Source organism: Coptis chinensis, chromosome 2 (genome assembly GCF_015680905.1).
Source record: "Coptis chinensis isolate HL-2020 chromosome 2, ASM1568090v1, whole genome shotgun sequence".
Lineage (NCBI taxonomy): Eukaryota > Viridiplantae > Streptophyta > Magnoliopsida > Ranunculales > Ranunculaceae > Coptis > Coptis chinensis.
In genome coordinates, this window is record NC_141457.1 from 62663434 (window position 1) to 62687436 (window position 24003).

At 36.5% G+C, this 24003-nt stretch overlaps 2 protein-coding genes across 5 annotated transcripts; one reads left to right on the plus strand and one right to left on the minus strand.

Annotated features, from left to right (window-relative positions):
• Positions 1–96: 96 nt before the first annotated feature.
• LOC147517055 (DnaJ heat shock amino-terminal domain protein (DUF1977)) lies at positions 97–5040 on the minus strand. 4 transcript variants are annotated; one of them, XR_015211327.1, is made up of 3 exons: positions 3802–5040; positions 984–1093; positions 97–444 (listed from the first exon to the last, which is right to left on the minus strand). XR_015211327.1 is itself a non-coding variant. In XM_086589468.1 (2 exons), the coding sequence occupies exon 1, from the start codon at positions 4861–4863 to the stop codon at positions 3814–3816; it is 1050 nt and encodes a 349-aa protein (XP_086445594.1). In that variant the 5' UTR covers positions 4864–5040; the 3' UTR covers positions 97–444; positions 3802–3813. The 4 variants fall into 4 exon arrangements, 1 of the variants encoding a protein (XP_086445594.1); XR_015211325.1 differs by having other exon boundaries at positions 984–1096; positions 3802–4906; XR_015211326.1 differs by lacking the exon at positions 984–1093 and having other exon boundaries at positions 2630–4906.
• A 4170-nt stretch (positions 5041–9210) lies between these two features.
• On the plus strand, positions 9211–10376 carry LOC147517056 (uncharacterized). Its single transcript, XM_086594644.1, has 4 exons — positions 9211–9266; positions 9348–9515; positions 9611–9810; positions 10130–10376. The coding sequence occupies exons 2-4, from the start codon at positions 9411–9413 to the stop codon at positions 10236–10238; spliced, it is 414 nt and encodes a 137-aa protein (XP_086450770.1). The 5' UTR covers positions 9211–9266; positions 9348–9410; the 3' UTR covers positions 10239–10376.
• The last annotated feature ends 13627 nt before the right edge of the window (positions 10377–24003 follow it).

The following is a 24003-nucleotide window of genomic DNA, read 5'->3' on the forward strand; positions in this document are numbered from 1 at the left end:
ATGACTCCAAAGAGGGTTCCTGGTGACTGGTGAGTGACTAACTTAGAAAGATACCTCCAAATGACAATGGAAACTCAAAACAGAAGTTCTTGCATCAATTCTTAAAATGCTAAATGGATAAAATTTCTAATAAAAATACTTCTCTCTACATTCAAGTCCTCAATTGTACATAAAGACATTAAGTTCAGCATAACACTTAGAAATCAATCGTGTTTGCCGCTTGACAACCAAAAAGAAGAGAATGTTGGCTTTCCATTTCTATGCCCCAAAGTACATTACCAGGGTTCAGCATCTGTGGATCACTGCTTTGGCAAAATGACCAAGTCAGCAAGTGCATGACCGTACATCCAATTGGAAACAAGAAAGGCATATATCGCCATGTTGCCTCGAATGAGTCACTGGAGGCCTTCATTTCCTAACACTGGGGGATCTCTAACTTCAAACCTGCAAGTATACAAAAGAAATATAGACATAAATAATGACAGGTAATAATCAACCAAAACCATTTTTTGAATATGCTGTCAAGGCGATAATTAACTAAGAAATTCAAAAATCCATAACCAAGATTAAGTTAGCAAAATGTTCAAGAGTTAGGAGCATTGCCAAAGGACTTAAAATAGTACCATCAGATGTTGCTAGTGGTGTTAAGTAGCCTACTGGTCAAGCTTTGGGAGGTTAGGCCCAAGGTCTTGGCAATTACACCTTCACCGAAATGGGATTAAGGGGTTCGGGAATAAAAGTTCCAACTAAAAAAAAAGTTGCTAATTGTGTTTCTATCAAGAAGAAGTTTCCATCAGTTAGTCAGATTACCAGAAGCAGAATATCAGGATGATGCAGTCACAGCATAACCTAATCAAAAGTAATATCTATTTTATTTTCTTTTTTATTTTATATGCGGCTGAGTGGCACAAGGGGGAGCAATGACAATTCAAGTGCCATATTGCAAAACTAGAGCATGTCATCATATTAAAAGCTAAAGTTACCTTGTTATTCCCCTTCCTTCTCTTTTGGTTCCTTACCAATATTATAATGCCTATTAGGTATTAACTATTAGTTATCACACTGGTCCATCTCCGTCACCCCGGTATTAAACCTGCTGCAACAGAGAGCAGGACATAATGAGGTATAGCCAGCTTGGGCTTTACACGCAAGAAACTTGCAGTAGAAGGAAGTCAAATCTTCTTTACAACAGAATTTATTAAAGAGAACACAGTAGCATTATGCCAAATCACTAGGTTCAAATAAATGCTTTGTTATTGCGCCAAACTTTAAATCTTTTATAACAAAAGGCTGAACCAAACTTGCCACGCAGTCCCCCTTAATATAACATATGTACTGCAACCACAAATTAAACCCCCTCCTACCAGATTATGAACTTGAAACTCAGCCCAAAATTTCACAAGTCAACAGATTTCCCATTTAATGTGGGTCCATTCATCATGTTCTACTGCATAAGTAAGATGTAGGCAAGGATAAAATAATCAGATAAATCACTTCAAGACTATAACCACACCACACAACTAATTCTGCTAAGCAGAAAGATCATGAGTTGACTTCAAATTCATTATCATTTTGAGCCATCTACTTTTACTATTTGTACTTAGATTCTCTCTTCAAAGTGGTAAAAAAAATTACCAGGGGCACAAATCAGAAGCATTGAAACGATGAGGAAACAGAGGCTAGTTCCTTTACACACACACACACACACACACACACCAAAACCAAAAACAAAAAAGAATCTTTCAACACAGAAGAGAGATAAGAAAGAAAAAGAAGTCCAAGCTTTAACATTGTATATTGATGTGGAAGCAGGAAAAAAGAATGTCCTCATTCGTTTGTCTGAACTATCAAGTCAAAGCAGTGACCATATTTATATACAAAGCGTACTTCGTGGGGCATTATTTATTTATTTAAGTATCTCATATGACATTCAATGAGTTTATAGGAGGGCATATTGAAATCTTCCAAACAACAAGAAATGCCCTAGTATGCTAGTACATTGTCAAGTGATTACAGTTCCGAGCCAAAGATACAACCACCACATCAAACCTTAACAAAGACGCAAAAACAGTAAAGCACAAAAGCCAAAGATCTCCTTTTAAATTCGATAACATGGATAAGAGCAATGGAGCATTCCATTGCCAGCCTACATTTATTTTTTGTAGTTATTGCCAGCCTACACTTCCAACTACATATTCCTCCCTACCAAAGTCAAAAGGCCAATGCAGTAGTTAGAAGTTAACTAGTTACAACTCCTGTAATCATAATCAAGATAGGCACTAAAGTCACAACTAGACACCTCAGTTACAAAAAATGATTTAAGCATCTCATTCGACTGCCTTCACCATACTCGATTGAAGCCTACTCGATTTAAGCATCTCACCCAAACAGTTCCACTCCCCCTACTTTTAAATACTATCCACACAATTAACAGTTCTCCATTTCCCACAAATTCAAGCGATTGATCTGAAATTACCTAATAAATTGGAAGTTTTAAATTAAATACTTCCGACACATCATACACACCAATTGTCCATAACAAATTTCTCTGCAAGTCAACCTTACAGTTACGGTAATCACTAAGCTTCTAAAATGGATTCTAAACTTTACAGGAGAGTTGTAGAAGAACCTGATATGAGAGTTTAAAACCAGAATTTCCGTTCAATCCTCCAAGTCTCCAAATGGGCTTAATGATTTCCAAGCAAGGATGAGTACCTCCAACCAAGCTCACATAGAGCACCACCATGGTCAGTCTTTTTGTAATTAAAGAAACATCCAATGCAACCGCAGAAACTTCACAAGTATCACATACCTTTGCACTAGGATGCCTCCAGCTCGGGTCTATAAGGAGCAGGTTCTAACCCACTCAGTCAAGACCACAAGTTTCTCTCTTTTATGGACAATTTTAGGTTCAGCACAAAACACGCAGAACTCTTCTTCCACTTATCAGTTTCTAACAAAAATTGCATACTGCATAGTTTATAAATATTGTACTAGTTATAATATCTAAGTCCATAACTGCCTCTCTTGATTCTTTATCAATTGCTTCAAAATGTCTCTTATTGAGGGAAAAAGGATTCGGTGAAATTCAAGTCCACATCTGTAAGTAGGAAAATCTCCAAGTCACCCCATAAAATTTGCTCCCACATATGATTCAATCGTTTTTTGTTATATATATCTTGCTCTGTTAATCTAAACAGCTATTATTTAGAACAGGCCGAGCAGTAAAGATTGGACTTATTGAGCTTACAGATAAAGCTTTCACACAATCATAGATTATGTTTGAACAACATAAGCACAAACACAACCATACTATCTGTTTGAACAAGAGGGGGACACATATACACAGACACAAACAGACACAAACAGACATAGACACCGTCTAATTTCTATATATAAAAAAGGGACCCTTCCATTAAGCTGAATTTTGTTTTATGGTTTAGGTGAGTTATGGGTTCTACCAGGGCTTAATGAGTAATTAATCCCAACAAAATGTCTACACATCATTAATTCTGGGGCATCCTTGACCCAATCTATTTAAAGTAAAAAAGAAGTAACTTTAGCAAAAACTAGGTTGGCAATGGGGACTATTGGTTGCCACTTGCCAATTCATCACTGACCAAAAACATCCTGGCTTTCTCGTTGACAAACTCCAATAGAAAACACGCCGATCTTCACATAATAATAATACAATCAAATCAACGGCTATGCATGAAGCATGAATTTTAAATAACTGCATTCTACACATAAGGAATTATAAACAGAGATATAATCTGCATTACTTGTGAATGAAGAACGCACCTCATAATAGTGTCATGCTAATCCGAGGTTGTGTAGCTTGTCGCAGTGAGGTGTAGGATACTGCCTGTTCCATTGACGCCTTTGGAGTTCAACATGACAGTAACGACCAAGCATATTCATGTAATCTTTCCGTACACGGTCCTCAAAGTTTGCTCTAGACTGACTTCCAATTGGATAACTCTGATCAAAATCAGATGACTTCACATAAAACTCTACACCATACTTTTGTGTGACCTTTGAAAACTGATAGGCGTAATTCTTCTGTAAAGAATATTCAGGCTCCGAAAAAGGCAGATACGCAAGTAAGAAGATAATCAATATGGGTAATAGCTGAATAAGAATCATAACATTAAACCCTCCTTGATCACCTTCCCTTTGTTGACTACTCGTTCCCCTAGTCCTATACACATGAGAATTACGAAACACCTCCGACTGACCAAAAAACGACCTGAAGATCTCATCCGGGTCAAAATCATCATGAAAGAAATCATTAGTTGCCGTTCTCCTCCTCCTAGCCCTCCTAACGTTATGCTGCTGATTATACTCAAAATCTTCAACCAAACCCGTCTGATCATACTGTCTCCTCGATTCTTCCTCACTCAAACACTTAAACGCCTTACAAACTTTCTTAAACGCTTCCTCCGAACCAGGTGCCTTATTCTTATCAGGATGTACCTTAAGTGACAATTTCTTATAAGCCCTCCTAATTTCCTCGACTGAACAACTCTTCTCCACACCAAGTATAGCATAATAATCATTTACTCTCTTAACTTCGCGAATCAACTTAACATTCTCTTCACTATAACTCCTCTCCACATTTACACTCTCACTAGAACTAGCCCGCTCGGGTTGTTTCGAGCTTCGAGCTGACTGTTTAACCTCAGCATCAGTTTTATCACTATCCAAGTTTTCACAAGCAGTAATTAAATCATCAACAGATATACTACTATTCAAACGTTGTGCAATTTTAATAAATTTCAATGCTTTCTGCTTCTCACCAGATGCAATTGCAGATTTAACTATGCCCACACATCGTAAAGCTTCATCTTTATTACTATCCATGATTTTTAACCTCAAATCTCAATGCCCAACTTGTAAAACACAGATCCAAATTAAACTAAATCGTGTAAATTTATGCATCTACTCAAAATCCCAAACTTAAATTTAGACAAATAATTAATTACTTACAGAGATTGTATTGTTGAAATTGGAGCCATCTCGTTTCTGTAAATGTTCGGTAAATGTTTTTGGGTTGTTCTATATTTATAAAAATTCAGCTTAGTAGTTGTTGCATGTATGCAACTCACTACAAGACACGTTTTTCATCTTGTGATTCTTTAACTTATTCGCAGTAGCTTACGTGCAGCAACTCACAAGGTGCATTGATGATTGATCTGAATATTTCGGGCCGAGAATTTGTTGACATATTAAAGTAAATATCGGTATTTTGGGCATACCAACTGTGGTTTGTGGGTGCAATAAAGTCTATATGGTGTGTTTCCTCATTTTAAATCTGCATTTTTAGAACTGGTTTAACTTTACTATTTTTGTATGTCCATTTGGTATACTATTAGAAAACCGCAAACCGTGGTGACCGACATTACGTTTTACCAATAGGCATTAGAATTTGAGAGACGACGAAGGAGAATAAGGTAATAAAAGGAGATTTGGAGATGGAAAATAATTAATTGATTGGAGTTGGAGAAAACGAATGTGAGTGGAAAGATTCGATTGAGAGAAAGAGAAGAAGAGTTAGTCAATTTTAGGTGGAAAAAAGCGGAGAACAGATAAACGAGAAAGTCATCAAAAAGGTTATTGGGAAGAAGGAGAGGGAGGTGTTTACACTCATTTTTTTTTGTGTCCTGTTACTGCCAGACCTCGAGTTGGGCCGGGTCTGCCCATTGTGTTGGGCGCAATTTAGAATCATACACTCCCCAACCAAATACCCAAGAAACCGGAAAACCGGCTACCACCCTTCGTCCTTTAAACCCTCGATTTCGCGATTTCTCTCGACCAAAATCAAACCCACAAAATCAAACTTGTGATTTCTGTTGCAATTCTTTGTTTCCATCAAACTCTCGATTCTTTATTTCGATCTCGATCAAACCCACCATTAGTGAGTTTCAATTACTGCTTGATCTCGATCTCGATCCCAAGCTCTTCTATTAACACCAATTTCAAAGTGAGTTTTTTGCTTTCAAAATGAGTTTTTTTATGCATTGTAATTTGTTCATACATTGTAGTTTGAGTGTTCAAGGTGTTTGTTTATACATTGTACTTTGTATTTGGTTGGTTCATACAAGTCAAAAAACAATGCCGTAGTTCATACCTATTAGATATATTTTTGCAAGAACCGTTACGGGAAGACTATAGTTGGTGAGACTGTTGATGAGTCTGGAGGGTCGTCTGTTAGTTCTGATAATCCGAGTTGGATTGAACCTTGTTCGGAATCTACTAGGTTTATAGATGATGATGATGATCAGAGAGTTGAGTTGAGAAGGAAGGTTTCCACTGAGTTTTGGTCTGATTCCAATAGCGATGAGTCAACTGTTATCATGTCTTTTAATAATCTGTAACTTGGCAGCTACTTGTTTGAAAACTGCTCTTAATTAAGTTTCACATGTTTGGATATGTTCAATTTATTCCAATAATTTTTGGTTATATGCGTGCCCGTTTGTTTATGTTTTCCTCTACTGGTAGGACTTATAAGATATTAAGATAGTAGACTATGCTAAGAAGAGCTATGCTTCTTGGAGGAACTTTAGTTGTAGGTTATAACTTAATATCAGTGAGGTTCTTAGAGTGTTTTACTACCTTGCTTGATTGAACCACCGATGCGGATGATTGTTGAGTACAGTTATATGCTGTTACGTGGACCATTTGGATGGAAACTGGAAAAAAAAAGTAGCGATTTAGATTTTAGAGCATATTATTTGTAGTTGAAAATGTAGATTATGGGGTTGCGTCTCGCACTTTCCTACTATTAGAAAACTGACCCAGATTTGATGGGATCTTGTCTATTGCGTCTCGCAATTTCTATCAACTTAATGGGATCCTTCACTTCCTTGGCTACCATAGCTTCCTTTACTTCCTTGGCTACCATAGCTTCCTTTACTTCCTCGGCTACCTCGACATTGTCAATTATCTTGGGTGGTAACTTATACTCGAGTTGTATCTTGACTTCAGGGTTGTCGAATGCTGAAAATGGATAAGTCCGGTAAAGACCGACCAATCCCTTGAAAGCAATCCTTCCATCGACAAGATTGTTGATAGAAATTTCATTCAAACTAACCCAGATTAACATCTCTTTTATCTTGACACCAGTCAATTTCCTAATCTTATACTTATCAACATAGGCAGTGATCTCTGTACCATATATGGCCTGCCTTCCAATCTTCTCAAACTTGTGTTCTATTTTCTTCTTTTGCTTTAGCCATACAAAGCTAGTATCTTCCATGTAACCACATTCTAGTATGTCTCTCAATGGAAGGAGGCCGGTGGGCAGTCCCATTTCCTTGAGCAAGAACTTGCTTCTCTCTTTTCCTTCCTTATCTTCAAAGCAAAGGTCTGCCTGGGGTCTCATTTCTTCTGTGATCACAACCATTTTCTCTCTCTTTTCTCTGCTGAGTGTGTTTAGAATAAAAAGGAGATGTTGTTTGTGGGGCACCAAGGGGGTGTTAATATAGTGGAGAAGTTGCAAGTTTGGACTACTTTCTTAAAAGAACTACCAGTCTACCACTGTAAGTGTAAAGCGTGGCACTTAAAGTTCACAGCAAACTTTCTTTGTTAATTGTTAGTGATGAAGCAAACAAGTAAAATTAAAAGAGAAGGCTTCAGTATTTGCAGACCATGTTTGGCCATAGAATTAGAGGAAGCTATGGATATGCATGTTTTAGACTTTAGTTAGTGAACTCCAAAGTTAATAAACACTTACAAGTTGAATGTCTTAGTATTAGAAGTTGTGCATTTGCTTGTTAATAAACAATTTGAATTAGTTGAATGTCTTATTTTTAACTCCTATTTATTTTGTAGCAATGCCTCGAACAAATAATGTGAATGTGAAGAATGTAGCAAAAAGTGTTTTCCGCGGGTGCTAAGAAGTTGTTAGGTGGGGGAGTAGTAGTTTGGGTCAGTGAGGAGGAGCCCGAGAAAAAGAGAGAGGGCAACAACCACCTCGGCATCGGTCCGTAGGGGATCGGAAAGCGGATGATCCCAAGAATGTAGTAAGTGGTGTAGAGTTAGGAAATCAAAAGAGAAGAAAAGCGGGACCGGTTAAGTGATGTAGATGTAGATGTAGATTTAGATTTAGATTTAGATGAAGATGTAGATGTAGATGATGTAAATATGGATCGTGGGAAGAGTGTAGCCAGGGTGATGGTGAAGAAGATGATAGTGAAAAAAGATGACGAAGAGGGTGTTGATGATCTTGTGAAGAGGAGGAGGGAGGAGGAGGAGGAGGAGGATGATAACGAGGAAGTCCCCGAAGTCCCCATGCACTGCCTCCGATGGAAGAATATTGTGAGAAAGTCCAACAATGACTTGGAGTTCTAGAGAGGTGTTTATGGAGGTGGCCCTTGTGTGTCACATCTGTTGTATGACTATGCGGTGCACGTAGCTTGCGATATTTGGGAGGGGCAGGTAATATTATTATATATTATCTATTAGTATTTAAATTTTGTATTACGAAACCTTGTGCATACATTAATACTGAGTTTTTGTTATTTTAGGCGGAGCGAGGGGTGTTGAAGTGTCATGGACACCTAAACAAGTTGGTACAATGGGATATCGTCGGAGAGTGTTCAGACTGTTCTAATTTTCATGTGGAGCTTCAAAGGACCGACTTATGTGCTCTGGTCTTAGGTGTATATAGGTATCAGGATCCTGTGTTGGTCTCTGCGTTTGTGGAGAGGTGGCATCCAGAGACCAACACGTTTCATATGCCGTGGGGCGAGATGACAATCACGTTGGACAATGTTTCCCAACTCTTAAGAGTTCCGATCAGAGGCAAAATAGTGACTGGGGATACTTATTTGACCCTGAAACAGACAAAAAGACTCCTCCACCAAGGTCTTGGCATACCCATGGACAAGATAGATGCGGAGATGAAATCCAATAAGTTCACTTCCAAAGTTAGGATGGATTTCTTGATGAAGCAGTTTGCTGGGAAGGTAACGGATGAAGATTTACGGGATGAAAATGGGGTTGTTGTGAAGAAGGCGTCAACCCAAAAAGAGTTGTGGTTTGCTGTGAGAGCTTATTTGTTGTTTTTCTTTGGATGTACCGCCTTCACCGACATCGCCCTGAACTGCAGCTTCCGCTTTGTTATCTGAGACGCTTATGAAATTTGCGAGATCGAGAGACTACGGCGTGGGTGCGACCTTCTTACCGGGCTACTTGTGCGAAGTCTTGAGACTGCCACAAGTGCCAAGGTGAAGGGTGTTTCAGGCTATTTCACTCTCCTACAGGTATTAATTTTTTTGTTTTTCTTTTCAATGTCAATTTTATCTATCTATTACAATATTAATTGGGTGTCTATATTAATCTAGGCATGGATTTATGAGTACTTCCCGGTGTTCAGGCCATTCCCAAACAAGAACTATCAGTTGAGCATGTTGCGTAGTCATAGGTACTCAGTTACTCAGTCTTTTTATGCTAGCACAACAGCTGCATTGAAGCATACTCGAGCGATGATTGATAATATGACTTGTACCGATGTAAGCATTTTTGTATGTAAATAGTTTTATTTATTAATTGATATTATTAGTATGTGGTTAATGATTAATTTCCTCGATCATATGCTATTTGACAGGTTGAATGGTATCCCTATGCTAAAGTCCGAGCTATACGGCCGGTGGATGAAATAACATTTTTCGAGGGATTTATATGCTTTCTTGATAATGTCGAGCAGTATAATGTTTCGAGGGTTGTGCGTCAGTTGGGTCATATGCAGTTTGTACCTTCAGATCCCCCAAGACCAAAGACCTCGATGCGAACTACTTTCGGACGCGGGTACGATGTGAAATTTAATATTGTGTCTTTTTACTAGAGTAAATGGCAGAATCACTTGATACAACTTGAACATCGAGGACCCATTCCGTCTTATCCATGGGAGTGTGTTAGTAGATACATGAGTTGGTACGAAAACAATAGTCATATTCGAATAATAAACCCTGATCATCTTAATCACTACTCCCTACAGAGTCTTCCATATCATAATCTGGTGAGTTAATACTTTACAACGTTATTATTATTATTTTTTTATTTTTTTTTTGTATTTTATAAATGTAAATGTATATACTAATGTAGTTTTTCGTTTTAATTTTGACAGCACCCCGTCGTCGATAAAATTTCTTGCTTGCTCAATCAAGGCCTGCAATTGGGTGGAACTGCGATTCCAGACGATGCACGGAATGAGTTCATGGAGGCATATAATTTGACCCGGTGCAAGTTCATTGGCGGATGATATCATTGAGCATTGGATTTAGCAATGTTGAGTTTGGTTAGTTTAGGGTTTAGTGTGTTGAGCATTGGCAGTCTTGTTGGAAGTCTTGTTAGAAGTGTGTTATAGAGGCAGTCTTTTGATGATGTTTATTTAGATCCTTGGTTTGTCTTGTACTAGTGTTTATGTGGAGAAGTTGAAGAGATGTTGATAACTGAGCTGTTTAGAGTATTGAGATTAATGGAAATGAATTTAGCCAATCTTTTATATTATGTAGCTTACCTCTTTTTATCTTGTGTTGGAAGAGAATGATGTAAGTTACTCTTGCTGGTTATGTTAAACTAAGTTCTAATTATTTACTGGTTATTTATGTGAATGATTTGTTTGTCAGTTCTCAATCTTATGTGTGCATGCTAGTGTTTAGTTTCCTCATAGAATTCTGAAAACTTCTTCAAGGATGGCAGTGATTTGTTCATCACTGAATTGAACTCTTGGGTTTACAGAGATTACCAGAGATGACATTTCTTTTGTGTTGAGTCCTCCGTCTTTGTTTTTGTCAAACTTTTGGAATATCTTCTTCACTTTCTCCACTCTCATTTCTCTTAAAGCCATTGTTACTATAACAGTTTGTAAAGCAACAAAAGTGGAGAAAATGAGGCAATATAAAGAGTGAGTTTGCTTCAGGTTGAAAGATTCATGTTTTTGAAAGAAGACTGAATAGAGAGAGAGAAGTTGTTTGGGTTGTTTGTTATGCTTGTTTGGAAATGAGTTACTTGGTTAACTTGGTTAGTTAGTTAAACTAAGAAGTGCTCATTGTTGTTTATGTGAGGGTTAACTGAGAATGGAACTTACATGAATTAAATTTTCACACGAGTTCTTGTTGCCAATATGCCTTGTATAAAACATTGATAAATTGCCAAAACACGAAACATCTTTTTTTTTTGCCTCTTGAATGGTGTGGCCACACCGTTCAAGAGGTAAAGACACAGACAAGTCATTTTTTCCAAGTTTTAGTCTCAAACGACATGGCCATACCGTTCAAGTGGCAAAAAAAACAGACAAGTCATTTTTTCCAAGTTTTAGTCTCAAACGACATGGCCACACCGTTTGGGACCTAGTCCAAACGGTGTGGCCATGTCGTTTGAGACTAAGTCCAAACGGTGTGACCACACCGTTCAAGTGGCAAAAAAACAGACAAGTCTTTTTTTCCAAGTTCAAATCTCAAATGACATGGCCACACCGTTCAAGTGGCAAAAAAACAGACAAGTCGTTTTTTCCAAGTTCAAATCCCAAAAGTCATTTTTTCCAAAATCAAATAAACATATATACATCCATACAATTAATTCGACAAAAAAATACCATCAAATTTAAGAAAATTGTATCAAAAACCAAATTACAATTCCAACCACATGAACATTAATTACATAGACTTATTCCTAGTCAACATCTATTATTGGTATTTCGGACCCATCATTAGTGTACTCATCTTCCAATACTAAATTGGGAATGTTCAATGCCGTAAATTGTGCTTGTCTTGATTGTAATGCAGTATCCCAACTATCTGCAATTAAGTGTCGAGCTCTACGCCATCTTCACATCGGTTTTGGAACCGGACAATTATCAACAAGTTCAACATGGACAAAATGACATCCCTGTACATAAGCGGTACCCAACACTTTCTTTACTCTCTCAGGATTTACTTGGGTTCTCAGTGGCAAAATAAGATGGCAGTACATACTTCCTAAATGTACGATGACGACATTAAATCTCGAAGCAAATAGATATCCAGCAAAGGGCATGCTCATCCACTTACCAGGGGGTGCCCAACCGCATTCATAGGAAATTCTAGATTTCACGTACCTAATCTCACTGTGAGTGTACAATGTACAGTATAGGGGGAGGTTGTCATTAAGTTCTTGTAACAACTCATTTCTCATCCACGGCCACTCTTCCTGACTTCTTCCTAGTGCAATACACATTGTTTTATACCCGCAATTGCCATCACCCACAGGGTCATCCACTTTAACAATATATTTGTGCAGTTCTTTTGGAATATACAAACCGTAATATTTTAGCCCCCTCAGGATGCCAATGTCTGACTTTTGAGGTGATTTTTTAGAAGAGTTATTCCGTGGTGTGGTTATTTTAGGTGGTAAAGGTGATTTTTTAGAAGAGTTATTCTGTGGTGTGGTTTTTTTTTGTGGCAAAGGTGGTTTCAGATAAGACTTCTCTGCAGGTGGGTTTGGAGTAGCGTATTTCGATGGTGTGGGTGTTTTATGAGAAAGCTTGGAATTTGGCGTACATTCTGATTGTTGCGACAAGACCCACTCTTCATGCTCACGTTAGGAATGTTCAAAACCAGATGAATCTCGCTTTGAAGAGTTATCATCCTCAGTTGGAAGCTTTCTCTTGCAGCTACCCTTAGGCTGACCTTTGGTTTTTGCCTCCTTATGAGGTGGTTCTAGCCATGTACTTTATGGCACAACAATCTCCATAAGTTTCCTAACCATAACCCTATGCTCTTCTTCAGAAGCCATTTCATACCTTTTCATAAACATATCCATCGAAGGTCTACAATCGGGACCAACACCCACCGACACACTTGGAAAAATAGACAGAGTTTTCCAAAAGGGATCGATAGCACTCAAAGATATGGAACGTTCTTGCTTTTAAAGTTCAATGATTTCGTGAGCACATGGCAATCCATGACTGGTGCGCAAATAACACCCACAAATGAACTCAGAGTCCTTAGCAGCATGGCTTACACGGGTATCTAGTTCTTCATAAAGCAAGTCCAAACATTTTCTTGAGACCGTGTTTTACGAGTTCCGCGAAATAAAGGAATCCGTGGTGGTCTTTGGGTTACAATCGGACTCTTCTCAAACGTACCTCTAATCTCGGGCAATTTGGATCTCTAAAATCGGGTGGATTAAATAAAACATACTTAGAAAATCATGTCGTTTGTGTTTCCTAGAACACGCGTTTCATCCGAGCATGAGACCGCCCGACTCTATTGGTGGATTGTACTCCCAAAAGTGAATGTGTTGATCTGTCCAACAACATACGAATCGATCTTTGTAAGGCAACCAAGTCTCTCGCAGAGATAACTAAAAAATTGGAGTACTCAACCCTATCTTGTTTTTTCCAAAGCAGCAATTCTACGGTTGAAGATATCCTCAGTCCTCGATTTCACTACAGTGTTCCACGAGAACTGACCTTTTATCTACAAGTTCTGTGGTGGGAAAAAAATCATTGCATTTCTGAAGGACGCACATAGAGATATGACATCTACAGAGATGCCTGTGCGTGTCAGGAAACACAATATCAACGACACTCATCAAGGCCAAGTCCCTGTCAGACACGATCACAGATGGCCTTTCTTCACCCAGCAAACCGTTAAACTAACGCAAAACCCACTCATAGTCTATCGCTATTTCGGACTGGAGCAACACTTGACAGACCGTGAAAGACTTCCAGGTTGAAGTCACCCCCACAAACTGTACAAAAGGCCACCGATACTTATTGGTTTTGTAGGTTACGTCTATGATGAAAACTTTTGGAAAAGTCCGAGCCATTTTAACACCGTTCGGATGGGCCCATAACAATCCCGTTATCTCATCCGTATTCATATCCTCTCTCACCTCCTCGAAATAATGGTTTTCTACTAACAACTCACGCAATCTCTGCATTTGCGAGCGATCGTTCATATCTAATGTCCTCACCTTGTGTCTGGCATTGTAGACTTGATATATGCTAGATAGGTTATCAGGAAACCTATGTCTGATGGACTTCAAAACTTCTTTAGGCTTAACTCCATTTTGAGTCATCTCTGATAAGAATTCGAATTGTGGAATAGTCAGTCGAGTAGCAAATGCATGTCCTTCAAGGTTCTTCACCAATGGATGGTTGTGAACATCATTAAGAACGACAATTTTCCAACTATCGACAGTGCCGCGTTGGAAAATACATCTTAACTTAAATGGACATCCACATTTCTTGGTTCCCGTATTTCTCTTATTAGCTTTCTCTGCTTTTTTGTGTGAACGATACACGCCCGAACTCTCGCAATCTAAATCCAGCCTTGGTACTCGGTTCTCGTTAGCATTCTGCAACTTCCCAATTACCACAACCACATTACATTGTTTTCCCCGAGCAGTTGCCCAACCAATTACGTCATTACGTGTATGAAATATCTAAAGATATGAAAGAAAACAACAATCAATAAACTAATATAATTTCATTTAGAAAATAAAAACAAGCGAAAACAATGCCTACTATGTACCTCTTCCGTAGTAAATATTTATGTTGTATCCATTGAAAGCGGTTGAACATCATTCACGTCATTCGAGTTTCCAGAGTTCTCGAAACACACCGAAGGATCCTAAATAAAGAACAGTTGTTAATTGATGTTTGGCTTAAGTACCAAATGCCACAAACACACCGTTTACCACTGTTTGTGTTTTTCTATGTTCAAATCCTAAAACGACATGGCCACACCGTTAGAGATTCCAAAAAACAGAACTTCATATTTTTTCCAAGTTCAAATCCCAAACAGCATGGCCACACCGTTTAGGACCTAGTCCAAACGGTGTAGCCAAGTCGTTTGGGACTAAGTCCAAACGGTGTGGCCACACCGTTCAAGTGGCATAAAAACAAACAAGTCTTTTTTTCCAAGTTCAAATCTCAAACGACATGGCCACACCGTTTGGACTAGGTCCCAAACCGTGTGGCCATGTCGTTTGAGACTAAGTCTAAACGGTGTGGCCACACCGTTCAAGTGGCAAAAAAACAGACAAGTCTTTTTTTCCAAGTTCAAATCCCAAACGATATGGCCACACCGTTTGGGACCTAGTCCAAATGGTGTGGTCATGTCGTTTGCGACTAAGTCCAAACGGTGTGGCCACACCGGCAAGTTTTTTTTAGTCCATATGCCAAACGACATGGCCACATCGTTTTGGACTCAGTCCAGACGGTGTGACCAGACCGTTTGGTGTGAAATACAAACGACCTAGCAGGGTCGTTTAATTACTACATGCATAATTATTACATGTATAATTACTACATGTATAGTTATTACATGTATAATCACTGTACACATCAATAATTACTACATGCATAATTATTGCATGTATAATTACTACATGCATAATTATTACATGCATAATTACGTTTAATTTAGATTTACCCTGTTCTTATTAAATGCATCATCATCCATTCCTCTATTTTCTTCACTTTGAACTTGTTCTACATTTTCTTCTTGAATGAGGTCACTTGTAACTTGTTCTACATTTTCTTCTTGAATGGGGTCATGATGCATTACATTTTCTTCATCATCTTCATGTTCTAAAATGGGGTTGGGCTCTTCTATTAGTGTTTAGTGTTAGTGTTAGGGTTTAAGGGTTTATGGTTTTTGATGGTGGAAGAGAAGAGAATAGAAGAGAATAGAAGAGAAGGGCTGAAAAAGTTGCAATAAGTCAAATTCACTTTGGTTTGGGAGGTGCCCAACATAAAACAACTTTTGGGACCAATGGCACATTTGTAATAAGTGTTTTAGTTTTTGGGGTCTGCCCAACACAATATGGGGTTTGGCAATAACAAACACCTTTTTTTTAGGCGAGCAACAAGTCACTTCCAAGTTTCCTCAACTTTCCTTTATAATCTCACTAGTTTTTGGACCCAGGCATTCGCCCGGGCTCGATCCAATATTATACATGCTGAAATATACTTTAAAAATTAGCATTGGTTTTGACCAAGCAATATTCTAAAAGCTTACTATAGTCCTGATTGTTTTAGTTATGAGCAATACTTAGAAAAGTTACTACACATCAATGTGTTCGGTGTGTTGACAAATGTAAATGTTAGCTGTAGATACTTAGGTCAAACTTCAAAGTAATGTATAACACAAATAATACATTCTCCATTTCTAAGAGGGCACTCTCCGACTGGAAATTTGTTATTACATTTGTGTCCAAACTTAAAACCCATGTTTTCTAAGAAAACACTCCCCAACAAAAATAGTGGTAACCTCCTATTGCCATTAACTAACTAATTTGCACTATGCCAACTTTATACACTATCAAAATACACTCTCCTTCTCTAATTACCTACATCCAACCCAATTTTTCTTAACTCAATTTTTCTTTACTCAATTCAACTCAACTCAATTTTCATATACTTCTCAACTCTCAATACCTCTATATTTTAACTCTCAAATGGAGTATGTATTATTACCCAACTATCAAATGAACGATTTATTGCAATACAACTACCCACATCTCAATGTCGAATAAATTGAAGATTATATGATGTGAGAATAACCAATTGAACATGAAAAAGAATAAATTGGAAATTAATGAAATTGAAATTGCCTAATGGAATTGAAACTAAATGGATTACGATAGTTTGAATCTTAGATTTCAAAATAAATTTTGTGTAATCTTGATGTATGTGTTATTTTGAGGAACGGTAACACATTGCCGTAAAATACCATAAACCACGGTAACGGATTGCTGAAACATAACTATAAATTACAGTATCGGGTTACCATTTACCAAGTAGAGATACAACAAATAGACACCGAAAATTCTTAAACCATTTGGTATCTTGTTGTTGTATTGTCAAATTCCAATATTTAAATGTTTCATCATCTATTTGATAATAATTTGATTAATAATTAGCATATTTTAACTTATTTGTAGTTGTTTTAGGTGATAACTTAGTTCCAACAAGTAAAAAATATTTAGGTTATAATTTTTTATTTTCGAATTGGTAGCAATTGTACATGTCTCTAGGGTTTAGGGTTTAAATAAAATACAGTTCTAACTAGACTTTGAATCTAACATCTAAATTTTTACCAACAAATTAAAATTGGATTATATAATATAATTTAAACCTATTCTCCAATCTATAATAAAATGTTTAGGTTATAATTTTTTATTTTGGAATTGGTAGCAACTATACTTATGTCTAGGTTTTAGGGTTTGAATTAGTACAGTTCTAACTACACTTTGAATATAATATCTAAATTTTTACCAACATATTAAAATTGGATTAGATGATATAATTATTAAAATTAGCCCGTTATCCAATCTATAATAAAACGTTTGGGTTGTAATTTTTTATTTCAGAATTAGTAGCAACTTTACTTATGTTTAGGATTTAGGGTTTGAAATAGTACAGTTCTAACTAGACTTTATTTGAATTGATTTAACATTTAAATTTTTACCAACAAATTAAAGTTTGATTAAATGATATAATTTAAACCCATTTTACATTCCATAATAAAACATTTTGGTTATTATTTATGATTTCAGAATTGGTATGTAGCAATTGTACATATGTTTAGGGTTTATCCAATACAGTTATAACAATAATAGAACTATATTTCGAAAAAAAAAAAGAAAAAAAAACCAATACAGTTCTAATTATATTTTGAATCTAGTATTTAACATCTAGTACATTTGGAAGTTAATATTCATTATCTAATATAAGACCTATTTTATTATATATATATATATATATATATATTTTTTTATTTTTTTAATTTGTAATGGTATCAAAATTTGAGATTCCTCTATATTCCCAATTTAGGGTTTAGGGTTAGACATCTTGATATTTTAATATTTCAATTATTTTGATATCTCGACATCTGAAATTGAGTTTTCACTTCGACTAATTATTTCAATATTTCAAAACAATTTTTATATTTCGACCAATTATACAATAATTCAATACTATTTTAATATTTTGTCCAATTGTTTTTATGAAATTTTGAAATCAATTTATTCTCTTTTTAGGTTGATTTGAATTTCTCTCTCAAAATCAAACTCCAAACTCATTTTCAACTTTTTGGCTTCCCCCTCAAATTCAAACCTAAATTTTAGCCCTTTTTCTATTCTCTTTCTTTTCTCACTCTCAAATCTACTTCTATTTAAACACTTCTTCTCCATTCCTAATATAGAAACTTAAAAAATAAAAAAAAAAAAAATAAAAAATAAAAAAAAAAAAAAAACTCAAAACTATGGGAGGTGGTGAGCATGAAAACTCACCCAATCCACACACTTGCAAGGTAATTTGTTTGACCTATCTTCTCCACTTCAATTGTTTTCTTTAAGTTGGGTATATGTCTATTTTCTTTTTGTTAAATTTAAGTCTAATTTAAACACATTGAAAGCTTACATTGGAATTGGAAGTAGAAGTTGACAACATATGTCATTCGTTTGGGACACAAGTTATTGTGAAATGGAAGGGGAAAAAAGAGGAATCGTAGAATGTTGTAATATTCTCAATCTTATGTTAATTTTGGTAACTGGTTACTACTTTACAAATGCAATTTTTAGCTACTAAACACCAAAAGTTTGAGCAATTTTCAGCAACTAGATACAATTTATCAAATTAGTAACTGGATACCGAAATTGAATTTTAATTTTAGTAACTGGTTACCGTATCTATCTATCTATCTATATATATAAGGGGTGATCTTGGACATACCCAATAGAACACTCCCATACCCCATAACTAACATAAATTTTTGTCATACCCCAATAACTGCCCTAAATTCAATAATATCACCCAAATTAATTTGGGGTATTTTCAATAGGGGCACAAAATAAAATAAAAAATAAAAATAACTACCACTTCTTTTTGGTAACCGCTTGTTTTGAGTGAAAGTTTCTTTTCACACTCTTCTTCTTCATAAACCCAGAATTCCTCTGAGAAGCTAGATTATAAAAGAGCTCGTGGATGATCTTGTAGAAGAAATACATTTGTTGTTTCAAGTCATATACAATATTCCTTTCTAATTTCTATGTAAACATCTTTCCAATTTTTCCCAGCAAGTCATTTTGTAGTGTTTTGATATGACTTTTTTTTTTCCAGATCTTTTGGGTATTTTCGATATACCTCGAGGCAGTAGACTCGCAAATCTCTCTCTAAGTCACTGGTTTCAAATCACATGCTCTTCCCTAGAATGCCAATTATAATTGTTATTATAATAATGTTTAGACTAATTCTAGTTGATGGAACTTGCAGGTACGGGAACTCCATAGGATTTACAAAGTTCAAAAGTTGTTGATGGCTGAGTTTAGAAATAATGAACCACAGCTCCACTCTCCAACCATTCTAAGTTCGCAAAACGGAAGGATTGGAGGAAATGCATCGTAAAAGATAACCAAACTGGATTCTCGGACTCTTTGCGACTATATCCTAAACTAACCATTCCCCTTTTAGTAGTTGGAACCATAGCTTATCCAACCGGACCAACTCGGATATAATTTTAATACAATCGATTAGCATGAGAGCCGATCTACACCTCCGAGGAACGAGTGCTCCGGGGACACTTCTAAAATGCCAATGGGATTTGATCTTGGCGACTTCGAAGCGGACATCTCCAACAAAGATCGGTGCTATTGAAGACAAAGTCGAGCCTAACTCCTTGAAGTCCTCAAAAGATAAGATGAGCATCACCGGCTCTGTGATCCATGTTTCTACAATGATGGAGAAAACAAGGTGGAGCCGACAATGAGCATTGGATTTGGCACTAATAAGAAGAATTCAAAAATTGCAAAGCACATTCGAGTCCGAATCAGTACTGCTCTAAACTAAACAATTATGAAAGAAGGGAGTTGGATCGATCTCATCCAATCGGATCGATGCGAAGATCAATACGATGAACGAACAAACATCACAAACAGCGCCGTGCAAAGATTTGATAGGGAAGGCTTGCAGCGACCACCTTGGCTTTTTCAAGCTCACGAGTTTAAATAAGACATGAATGTGTATGTATGTTGTTGTGTCCGTGCATTGGTGCATGGAGTCATGGATACTAGTGTAACAGAAATCAGCCTCAAGATGTACAATTCAGTTTTATTGATATTTGCATTGGTTCAGATCTGTGAGTTCTTTGTTGTCAACATTACAAACGGGTGCAGAGACAAATAGTTGACATAAAGTTTAACTTCACAAAATTTGTTACACTGCTTAGATTCTGTTGTTGTGAATGCAAGTCCTGATGAACAATATATCTTTGCCAAGTGAGTCGCGTTTGTGTCACCTACCGTGTGAACACATCTATTGAAATATTGCCAATCGGTCTTCATGCACTCAACTGGAGAAAAACGTGCAGGGCATTAGATTAAGTCAGGTACAAAGTCCTTGAACTGAAGACAATAAAAGAAATACAAAACATGTACGTCTGTATGTGAACAACAGCGAAGGAAATACAAAACGTGTGTGTCTGTATGTGATGGAGAACGATAAGGGAGGAGGATTGAAGAAACAAGAACAATTAAGTTCCTTTAATAGTTGTTATTTGTATGTTTTGAACTGCAAGGTGCACCATTATTGGAGAAGAAAAAAAAAAAAAAAACCGTGGTCTTTTTCTTCTAAATCACGTAGAGTAAATGACTTGTTTTAGTCAATAAATATTTTGGGTACGTCTAATAAAAAGAAGGGTAATTTAGGAAGCTAAATATGTCTAAAATTTTTTTTTTTTTAATTTTAAAATGGGGGGTACGAGAGTGTTTTGTTGGGTATGTCCAAGATCACCCTATAAAAGCTCGCACCTTACCTCTCTTCTCATCTTATGTCTTTATTTTCCAAACCGTGCATTCTCATAGACTCCTAAAAAAAAAGGCGATTCTATAAATTAGTTAGACCTCCCTAGATTTGTTATTTACTCCTTTTTTTATTCTTAAATTATTGTGACCTCCCCAAATTCCAATTAAATAATAATAATTGAAATTAAAAAAAAAAACCCTGAACCAACCAAGTCCAACGTCCAAACGAAGTAACTAACAGAGAGAGAGAAAAAAAAAAGAAAAAGGCGAAAAGGTTTTTCCAAAACCCAAGAAAGGCAGCTAAAAATCTATGGCCTCCTTAAATTCTAACCAGAGCTTACATACAGTACCAACAAATCTCGAAACACTCCAAACGTCCAAAGACCTACGCATAAAAAAAAAAATTGCTATATTTCCATTAAGAAGAAAGGTTTAAAGCTCACTTTTTTTTTTTTTTTTTTTTTTCATTTCATTTTACTTTTTCAATGATTAAATAGATGATTCCACGTGTTCTTTGCTACTCCGGAAGATTCTTCATCGTTGTCCATTGTGAGGAAATGAGTATCGATTAAGGTACAACGATTCCTTTTTTTGTATTTTTTTCTTTGCTGATTGGATACTTAATTTAGACAATATAGAGTTCAACAATGATTTACACTCTTTCTCAGTATCTTTAAATTATGGATTGTATAAACTCTATTAGTGGTGTTTATTGTATACATGGTGTTTGATGAATTTGTATGAACTTGAATGTGAATTATATTTGATTTGTTAATTATTGCATACCCCTATGAAACAACAACTTAATAAGTCAATAAAAGTGCTCACTAAACAAGCCTAGCTAGCTTTTTGTTGCAATCATCGATCAATCAAATCAATTTGGCTTAGTATGACCAGCAAAGCCATACTTCAGCAAATCATATTCATCGTTAGTGGTTTTCATAATTACTTTGATTGCAATCAACAAGGCCCAACCAAACAAACTGTAATGGCCTGGGAAGAATGTATCAAACTAAGGTGAGACCCTCCTACCCATATACTAGGGATATGGGTGACAATCTTTAGTCACTTATCTTGTGTGCTTGAGTAAGTTTTTTTAGTTAAACTAGAGAAAGTTCAAGGAGAAGTAGAACTCTAAGGGGCAAAGCTCGAGGCCCTACATTGGAAGCCCCAAGTTACCACCAGCCAGTCACTTACGACTACCAACAAGGATTTGCATACCCTCAATATGGGTGAGTAGTCTTCTCCAGGATCTCACACTATTCACGATTCATCAATTAAGTAGCACCTCAGGATAAAAAAGTAAATTCTCACCCATATTGGCTGATGTATGTTCATATATATGTTTCACAGAGAATTTCATGTCTGTTATTGTTGTGCAGGTACACAGCATATGGACCTGATTATGTCCACCCACAGGTTGGGATCTGAACTTTTGAGATAAAATTGAAAAGGAAGTGAATGATTATGGTTCCTACAAAGCTGACTTGCTGACTTTCTCTGGATTTAACTTAGGTTCAGCAAGGTGTTATCAATCCGTATTTGGGTCAACAATACCTTCAAATATATGGCGTACCAAGTAGTGTCAACGCTGCTATCTATCCATATGGGCAATCGCATCAACCTCTTCCCAAAGAACTGGGCTATACTGCGGTTCATGGTTATGCAATGCCGGGGCACCACGTGAGTGCAATTTAGTGGGGACCAATGTCAATGCATTAACAAGACACATATTCCTACAAATCAAGCACCATATCCGGCAGGTAATTCTGAAGTTCATACTATTTTTTTCTACATGAGGAGCAGTAATTGCATCAAGTGTGATTGGTTACTTCTAAAAGATTGTCATATACTACTACATTGACCTATTGTGAAAAGCATAGTTGCATCTGTGTACATAATTTCATCGGTGTGATATCCTTGGTAAGCTTAGTAGTATCTTAGAATCAATCCCCCACCTCAGCAAAGTTTAAGTGCCCACTTTTTACTCACGGGAAATTAGAACTATAAAAATCAGGAGAGAAAAAAGGAAGATTACGAGGAAAAAAACTGTCGATAAAAAAGTGAAACAAGCTATGAGAAAAAAAAAAACTAAATAGGAAGTAAGATAGAGTTTGTTTGTTGTCATTCACATTAATATGGAAGTTTTGGTTTTTTGCAAGTTCCCAATTGAAAAATGAGGTTTGGGTTTAAGTTTAATTACCTTTATCATGTGACGTAATGTTGATATCACTTTTCTTCACCTGCATCTCATCACCCTATGAGTCACCAAGATTGTTTTGTCAGCATAGTATGAGCTGTTAGCCAAATCTTTTATAACATTTAAAGAGGTAAAATTTATATCTGTATTTTTTAATCCAATATATTCACTTATTAAAATTGACTTCATCTTCTAGTAATCCACATATTGGATACTCTTATTTGTAGGAGCAAGCAACAAATAATGTTGAATTTGCTGGTGAAGTTCAATTCCAGCCCGAAGTCCCTCAACAGGAAGTGGAGGTAAATTTTCCCTATTTATCTCATTTATTTATTTTGTCTTGACCTAAGAGAATCTAAGATTTTCTTTTTTTTCTCTTGTCCTTCGAATGTTAGACACCTATAGTATCCTAAGTCGGCAAATATTGAATCTCTATCTGAAAAAATTGATATGACGGATGTCTTTGCAACGGATACGATGTTATTTACCACATTGGTTTTGTTTTCTCATTCTTTCTTTCTTTTTTATTACTGTTAGCAATGATTAGTATCACATTCTTTTTCTATTTTTGGCAATAATCCTGATTCTAACGTATTGATCTATAGGTCTTTAACAGTCCGATGAACTCCATAAATGGACTCGAAAACTTAGGAAATCAGTTGGGACAATCATTGTGATAAAGAAGTCAGATTTGGGTTCTGTTGCAGGTAGGACACCTAGAATTGTTTTTGGTTGCGAGAGGTTTGGGAAATATAAGGCTGAAAAAGGAAGTAAGCAGTAGTTACCTACTGAACAGACAAAATCAAAGAAGTGTGATTGTCCTTTTGTATTGAAAGGTATAAAGATGCCAAAAGATGATCAATGGGTAGTTAAATTGGATTGTGGTCTTCACAACCATCCACTCGGATTACGTCCAGAAGGTCACTCTTATGCTGGGAAACTCACAGCTGAAGAGGAAGCAATTGTGCGGGAAATGTCATTGAGTGGTTTGAAGCCAAAGGAGGTCA